This window comes from Tupaia chinensis, unplaced genomic scaffold (assembly GCF_000334495.1).
Source record: "Tupaia chinensis unplaced genomic scaffold, TupChi_1.0 Scaffold143796_1, whole genome shotgun sequence".
In the NCBI taxonomy this organism is placed as follows: Eukaryota; Metazoa; Chordata; class Mammalia; order Scandentia; family Tupaiidae; genus Tupaia; species Tupaia belangeri.
The window spans coordinates 4,966,333-4,974,929 of record NW_006203646.1 but is presented as its reverse complement, the minus strand read 5'-3'; the positions used below and the strand labels follow the sequence as shown (position 1 = coordinate 4,974,929).

Here is an 8,597-nt window from a genome sequence, read left to right as displayed (position 1 = left end):
GGGAAAAAATGCTCATAAGATGTTAAGTAGGTTTTTGGTTTTTTTCTTTTCTTTTCTTTTTGCTTTTTTATATTTTCCATTTTCTACAATATTTTTCCTTTATAATTAGGTGATAAAAGTAAATCTTTTAAAACAGATAAGTTATCAGTAAAAGAATAGAAAGCAAATAATTAGAAAGATGATATGTTTCATGCTTTTTCCATCTGTAAGGAACATTTCTTTGTCATTCGCAGAAGCAGTTATTCAAAAGTATTTATGAGCCTAGGTTCCTGAGATTGACTCCTTCATATACTGTGTGGTATGACTTTATGCGTCACTTGACCTTTCTGAACCTGTTTTCCAATCTGTAAAATGTGAGTAATAACCATGCCTTCTCCTAGGTTTACAGCTGTGAAGGGTATGACTGTTGGACTTAGGATGTGCTGGGCACTGTGGGAGGCACATGGTGTGGACTGGTTCACACAGTTAGCTCAGACGTAAGAAAGTCTGTGTGTAAACATTCCAGGAAGGAGAATGAGGAATACTGGATGACCGCCCAAGAGGGTTGGATTTTGAATCAAAGAAACTCTTGCTTAAAGCCCAGCTTTACTAAAGAAGCAGGTGAGCTGGCATTAGAATTCAACCATTGTCTTCAACCATTACAGGAACTGGAGCAGATAGCTGTCAGCCATAGATACAGAAAAGAGGGGTTTAAATTTGAATTGAGTAAAAGCAGAGACTGAAAGATATTCACAAAGGTGGTAAATGCAAAGCCAGACCCCCAAAGGAAATGAGTGGAGCAGGCAGGTATGGAGCAGCAGGGAATGAGAGGAGCTGGGGAGAGCAAAGGTCATAAATACAAGGCCTAAAAGGCCTGACCCCCAATGGAAATGAGTGGAGCAGGCAGGTATGGAGCAGCAGGGAATGAGGGGAGCTGAGGAGAGCCAAAGGTACTTGTGTCCCCCTTGTGCCTTTGCACCTCCTGCCCCTTCTGCCAGGAATTATCTTCCTTCCAAATTTCTGCTCCCTTGAGGCTCATTCAAATATCCTAATACCTTGCTCTATAATCTCCATGGTGTGCATGTGGAGATACCTAAAAGGACCTTGTTTATTTGCTTATATATTTTCTGTCCATTTTGTTCATCTCTCTGGATTATAAGTACATGGTAAACATTCACTAAAGCAAATCACTGAATAAAATGAAACAACACACCTAAATGATTGACTTAACATTTGGTTTCATCAAACAAAATTTGTGTTCTCTTGCTCTAAGAGTTCGCGATTGAAGAGCACCTTCTGTACCAGCTCTGTCACAAATCGAGAGAGATACAGAACGCTAAAAATATCCCTGGAAGGTGTAGACAAGAAGAGAGGTGCTCAGTAAGCTAGATTCTGAGGACCCAGGGTATAAATTGGAGAGTTTAGGATAAAAGGCAGACAGAAATAGAAATTTCTCTTGATTTTCACCAGAATAGAAACATCAAAAAGTATTGACACAAACACTTCAAAGCTTACCTTACTTGCTGTATCTTGCTTTTGATATAATAATACTCTAAATTAGGCGTGGAGTGGGGGACAGGAAGGAATTGAAGAGAACATTAAACATGTCAGGAGAAAAATTCATAATATCTTCTTCCAATCAAGCATATTATTTCTGTTATTACTTAGACCCTTCCCTGAAAATTTCAGACAACTCATTCCTGTATCCATTTTTGCATCTGTATCTCATTTTTGTTAATGATCTGCTACATTTGCTCCCAAGTCCTAACTTACTTACATGTGATTATTACCTTTTTTTCTATTTTAATTTTTATTTATTTATTAGTTTTTTGTTATAGGGCCTAGGCACTCACCGGAGACAGAGAGAGAGAGAAAGAGGGAAAGTGAGAACTCACCCACCACCACCACCACCACCACCACCCAGTAGATATGGCCATGCCACAATCCCTTCTCCATTCTCTGGGGATTTTGAACACACATGCACACACCCCCGGCATGATTTTTCAAGCCACTGGATCCAGCGTCTCAAAACCTCCATGCCACCTGCTGGCCCAAAAGATCTTTCATTCTAGAAACTGTAAAAGTCTAGAATTTTTCTGACAGGGTACTGGAGGACAGGTATAAACCAGGATTATCATAGGCTAACTGGGATGGAAGGTCATACTAAGGATTTCCTCTATCAAAAAATTATCAAATTTCATACTCTTGGCCATCCTCCCTCTAAGAGGGAAATAAAGAGGTGTGTTGGCTAAGGAAAGGAGCATATCTGAAGTATTTTACCCAATTTCTAAATAATTTTGACTAACCAAATTCCAAGCAATTAAATGTAAACTTACTCAAATTTACCAATCATACTCTTTAATTTCCTAGGTCTCCTCTTTCTAGACACAGGAAATAATGCAGTAATGGTGTTTTGCAAAATAAGTAATTATGGTTCTTTTGTAGGGGACAGATTATATACTGAGATAAATACATAACTAGCATCATAGGGACATGGAGCCCTGAACTGAAGCTTTGGGTTCTAGTCCTAGTCTTGCTATCAGCTTTTTCTCTCAATGCCTCATTTGCCTCTTCGGCCAAGTGGCTGTTGCAAAGTTTTCAACCATATCAGTCACATGGGAGCAAAAGTTGGATCTTAAGAGGAGAACAAATCTTACATGTGTCCTCATGGTTTCTTGCCTTTCAAATCTCAACCCTATGCAACAAACTCTTATTTCTTCTAATTTAATCTCTCTTATAGAGAATTTAAATTTAATTTTTCTCCTTAGGGGTCCAATAATTGAAAAATAAAGAACAGGGTTTAAAAAAAAATACTGTTACAAAACAAAACAAAAAAACTACACTAGAATGTAAGCTCCATGAGATTTTCAGAAATTTATGGCACAGAAGATCTTTTCCAAGTACAATAATAATGATTTTAGATTGCTATGAACTTACTACATACTAGACACAGTTCTCAGTGCTTTGTAGGTTCCAACTCATTTAACCCTCAGATCCTCCTTGAGGTAGACAGTACTACCATGGGCATTTTACAGATGAGGATTCTGGGGCACAGGGAAGTCATGTGAACTCAAAATCACATGGCATATGGAGTTACTTAGACCCAAGCAGGCTGACTATAGAACCCTTACTCCAGGGTTGAAATGACTTACTTTTTAAAATCATCAAAATCACAAAGGCGAGCAACACCACAGCAAAAATAGCGATTCCGATGTAGAGCCCAGTAGCAGCAGTGGTCCATGAAGTTTGTGCCGGGGATGCTTGCTAAGGAAATATCAGTGGGTTGAAAACGCGTCTTGTTAGAGTTATAGTTGGAAACACCTCTGAGAATAACATACCACACGTATTTATCATTATTGACTTTTGGCTACTTATGGAACATGATGGTAAAACCAAATGATCTGAGTTTATAATCTTACAGTGAAATTCTAACACAATTTCAAATCTAAAACATATTTTAGAATGTTTTATATTTTGTTTAGAATGGTATTTATGTAAGTGAATACATTTTGTCAAAGTTCAAACTAAACATTTATTATATCTGTTTTACACATGAACAGACTATGTCTAAAAACATCCTTTTTTGATATTTAAAAAAAAAAAAATTATTGGGGCCGGCAGGTAACGTGGTGGTTCAAACAACTGGATTCCCACATAGCTGACCACAGTTTGAGTCCCGGACCTGGCGGCTTGCTTTCTCACTTTCCCTTTCTCTCTCTTTCTCTCTCTGGTCAAGTTAAAAAATAATAATAACAACAAATGGAATTATATAAATAAATGAATAATTCTTTTTTAAAAAGTTATTTACATATGTTGGCTTTATCTGATACTATCTGAATCTGCTCAGTTATTAAATGTGGTCTTTGGTTATAGTCCTTACTTGTTTTTCGACTGTAAGTCAAGATTCTATTTCTATGTCCATTAACTTGAAAGTAGCTGTTCACAGACCTGGCCCCTGATTATTTATTGCTGTGCAATTATGCAGAATGCAGAATTATGTTTAAACTTCCTGGTGTGGATCATAAAGGATCAACACCTCCTCTAATAAGCCAGGCATCCTGCTAGGCTCTTTTTCATAGTTTAGCTCTAATCCTAAAGGGATCTCACAGGGTAGATAATCTTAACAGAAAGGAAGTGGAGGATCAGAGAGAAAAGAAAGGATCAAGTCTTTTCCTACAGAAGAGCTTAATTCCTGGAGTCACAACCCCAGCTCTTTTGGTTAGCTGTTGTGTGACCACGAACAAGGGAACCTCTCTGAATCTGTTTCTGCGTCTATAGACGGCAGATTCATTGGCGTCCTTGGATGAGGTACTTTTAGGTACACATTGGAGTGGTAAACACTATGAGGAACACAGAAGAGGGCAGCAACATTTGAGCCACACTTGCTTTAAAGGGGCACAGCCAGTGTCTGGGAGGGGGAAACTGTGTTATTATCTTATCTATGCATCCTCATAGGTAAGTGAGGAAGGGGAAGTGTTTTGATGGAGAATGGGATTTTGAGAGGAAGGCTCTGCTTTCATTTCTTAATTATATTATACAAAAACTGAGTGTTCATTTTAGAATGCGCAGCTAAGTATTTTAAAAGGAAAACTAGATAACGTGTATACTATTCTCAACTGGAACGGTGAGAAATGTATGCATGCTGGAATATTCCCTTTGCAAGCTAAGTGATATATGTGATATATGTGATTAAATGTGATTAAGTGATATATGTGGTTAATCCAGCATAAACTTAGCCTTATAGTAGTACAATAAATATTTACGTAATGGCAATTCTAATATTTAACCACTATGTAAAAATTCAGTTCATAGCCACCAGATTAATCAGTGCCCATGCTGTACAAGTGTTTTTTGTTTTTTTATTTTTGCAAGAGGGCACATGCACTCCCCAGAAAGACATACACAGAGAGAGGGAAAGTCAGAAAGCATTTCCTCATAGGGAATGACCATGCTGAAATCCATTCTCCTCCATTTCTTTCTTTTTTTTGGGATTTTGGGTGTGCATGCACACTGACCCACTGTGTTTCTTCAGTCTCTGGTTCCAGGATATGAACCATGCAGTCAGCCATGTGGGATCCAGCCTCTTCAATCACTATACCACTGACTTGCCCAAGTTGTTAGATTCCTATGTAGCAGTACTCTCATTGTTTCTAAAGTATATAGCACAAGGTCATTTGGCCATACACTCAATAATTCTACCTTGCCTGAACTGCTCTGACTCTTTTTTGTTGTTGTTACTTCTAATAATTATTTGCACATGTGAAAAAGAAGGTTGCTTCTCCCTAGAGCTAAAACATCCTATTGATAAATCTGTCTGACTTATTTCTAAAACTGAGACTTTGATGGGCATCATGAGGGAACAACCATGCCACAATCCGTTCTCTTCCACTCTCCTCTTGGGATACTAGGCCTGTGCACACACTTGCCCAGTGCTATTTTCAAGCTGATGGGTCCAGGACTTCAGCTGCGAAGTTGGCCCTACATAATCCACCAGCTGGTCCCTAAGCAAGCTTATTTTTGCTTAATTTTTTAACTTACATTTTATATTTTCTTTGTGTGACTTCAGCTTCACCCACTAATTCAAAGCATGTTGTTTCCTCAGTAATAGCTGAAATCCTCCTTGGTATGTTATGCTAACTTACTCTCCTTGACTTAGCTCATTCGTTTTTTCCAATACTTGGCCATTGGAAAATCTGTATAGTGTGTGTGTGCATGTGTGTGTGCACACGCATATGTGAGATTTAATAAAATATCTCTTTTGGGTCATCTCTAAAAAACTGGTTGACTTAAATTAACTTTTCAAATTAAAAGATATCTATTCAAGAGTCAAGTTCTTTTCATCCTTTTTGTTTAAGTCAAAACATAGACTAGTCTTACAGAAATTGCCTTTACATGTAACTTGCTTCCACGGAGATAGACAAGGGAACCTGGCTAATAAATAGAAAGGAATATGCTTACGGTTTGATTGTTATGCCAAAGACTGCCTGAAGACTGTGTCACGGTGCCATTCCCATCTGCTCAACAAGAAGGAAAATTAATTAGAATTACAAAAAATAATATTGAATTTTTACAGCACACATTAAATATATTCACATTGCCTTCTGGTAAAAAGTTGAATAATAATAAGATCAAATGCTGTAGGCATTGTAACAGTCATACCAAGTTGTTAACATTTTATTAATTTATCCTATGAAGTTGTGTTTTTTAACCTTTCAGTAAAGGGCTCTTAGAAAATTGACTGGCTTTTTCTCTTTGTGGAAGAAAATGCATGCACACAAGAAGTTTTACCTATAATTTTGGGAGAATCAGAGAAACCCATTCATGGAATCAGGTTAAGAATGTCACTTAAAAGAATTAATATTTTTTGGACCAGCAGATGGTGTAATAGTTACATTGCTGGACTCCCATGTAGTCAACTGCTGTTAGAATCCAGGTCCAGTGGGCCCGGGGCAGCTTAAAATTCACACTAGGTGCGTGTGCATGCAGCCCAAAATCCCAAGAGGAGAATGGAGACGAGATTATGGTGTGGACATCCCTTCTGAGGGTTAATTTCTTGCTTTCTGTCTATGTCTCTCTGTCTCTAGTGTGTGCCACAGCCTATAGCAACAATCTCTCTTAAAAAAAAAAGAAAGAATTCATATTTTTAGGACGAACAAATGACATAATGGTTACATCCCTGGACTCCCACATGGCAAACTGCGTTTCGAGTCCCAGACCCAGCAGCTTCAAACTGACAAGAGGCACATGTGCATGTATGCCCAAGATCCTGAGAGAATGGAGAAGTGATTGCGGCGTGATATCTCTCTTTATGTCTCTCTGTCTCTCTCTCTCTCCCTAGCGAGCATACCAGCCCTATAGCAAAAATCTCTCTCTTAAAAAAAAAAGAATATTTTGGGAACCAGCAGTTAGCGTAATGGCTATGTCGCTGGACTCCCACGTAGTCGACCGCGGCTCGCGTCCCAGACCCAGTGGTTTAAAACTCACGCCGCGCGTGTGTGTGTGCGCGCGTGCCCAAGATCCTGAGAGGAGAATGGAGGAGAAGGGATTGTGGCATGACCATCCCCCCTAGGGGGTGATTTCTTGCTTTCTGTCTCTCAGTCTCTCTCTGTCTGGCGAGCGCACGCGCCCTATAGCAAAAACCTCTCAAAAAAAAAAAAAAAGAGAATATTTTTATGCTAGCTAAGAAGCTTTGGAGGAATGCCCAGCCCAGAGGCCATGTGCATATCAAAAGATCAGAAACACCTTATTCACAACAGCTGTTACATTTCTTTTGCATCAGAATGTGAGTAAAATGCACCATGATATCCAAAACAAATGGCATATAACTCCTACCTAATATTCCAATGTGTCTAGATTTTGATCTAGAAGTACTTTAGAAAAATATGCTATATCAGCCACAAGACCAATGAATCTTATAATATAGAACTACTATGAGGATTTTCTATAGCATAAGACATATTGAACATAGTGTGTTTCTTTTTGTGGGGGAGAGGTTTTTGCTATAGGGCATGTGCGCTTGCCAGAAAGACAGAGACAGAGAGATAGAAAGCAAAAAATTACCCCCCTGGGGGAATGGTCACACAGCAATCCCTTCTCCTCCATTCTCCTCTTGGGCATGCATAAGCGCCCGGAGTGAGTTTAAGCCACCGAGTCCAGGACTTGAACCACGATTGACTACGTGGGAGTCCAGCAACATAGCCATTATGCCAACTGCTGGTCCCAGTGTTTTTCTTTTTAATTGCCAGTAGACACATGCACTCCACAGAGAGAGAGAGAAAGAGGGGGAGAAAACACTCCCCAGTAGGGCATGATCATGCCTCAATCTCTTCTCCTCTATTTCTCCATCCCATTGGGATACTGGGCAAATGTGCACATATACCAGGCATGTTTTTCAAGCCACCAAAACTGGGGTTTGAACTATGGTTGCCATCTGGGATTTGGCTCTTTAACCATAGGGCTGGCCCAGATTTTTAACTCTCTTTTTTTTTTTTAGTTTTTGCTAAAAGACATGTGTGCTTACCATAGAGAGACAGAAAGAGAGAGTGATGAATTGCCTTCCAAGGCATATGGTCACGCCACAATTTCTTCTCTAGTCTCCTTTAGGGACTTTGGGCATGAATGCACACATACCTGGTATAATGTTTAAGCCACCAGGTCCAGGACTTGAACCTCACAGTCAGCCATGTGGGATTCAGTGCCTCAACCTCCATGCCAATTGCTGACCCAACACTCAAATTTGTAAAATATTTTAAGATATCTTATAATATGTTCTGTTGGCTTTCCTAGGCATCTCTAGGTCAAATACACAATTCTCTTTTAACTGAGTAGCTGCCATGTTCTAAGTACTTAACATCTTAACAATCAATTCCTTAATCTCACTTCATAGGTGAAGAAACAGAATGGCTAAATGAGTTTCCAATTTTAGTAAATGACAAGAGCCTCTGCTGGTAACCACCACACACACTGCACTACCATCAAATGAAAAGACCATAGGTCAGGCCAACAGGTGGTATGGTAGTTAAGGTGCTGGACTCCCACATGGCCAACCACATTCTGAGTCCCAGACCTGGTGGCTTAAAATTCATGCCAGGTATGTGTGTGTGTGTGTGTGTGTGTGT

At 39.3% G+C, this 8,597-nt stretch overlaps 1 protein-coding gene across 5 annotated transcripts in view; it reads right to left on the bottom strand.

Annotated features, from left to right (window-relative positions):
* Window positions 1–8,597, bottom strand: part of HAVCR1 (hepatitis A virus cellular receptor 1) — a 31,750-nt gene that overhangs the window by 1,924 nt on the left and 21,229 nt on the right. For 4 of the 5 annotated variants that reach the window (XM_006165091.3, XM_006165088.3, XM_006165090.3 and 1 more), the window contains 3 exons: window positions 5,938–5,993; window positions 3,132–3,243; window positions 1,495–1,531 (listed from right to left, as the gene is read on the bottom strand). In XM_006165091.3, the coding sequence (XP_006165153.1) occupies window positions 1,495–1,531; window positions 3,132–3,243; window positions 5,938–5,993 (205 nt within the window). The remainder of the gene's footprint in view (window positions 1–1,494; window positions 1,532–3,131; window positions 3,244–5,937; window positions 5,994–8,597) is intronic. The other variant, XM_014582777.2, reaches the window with a different exon arrangement.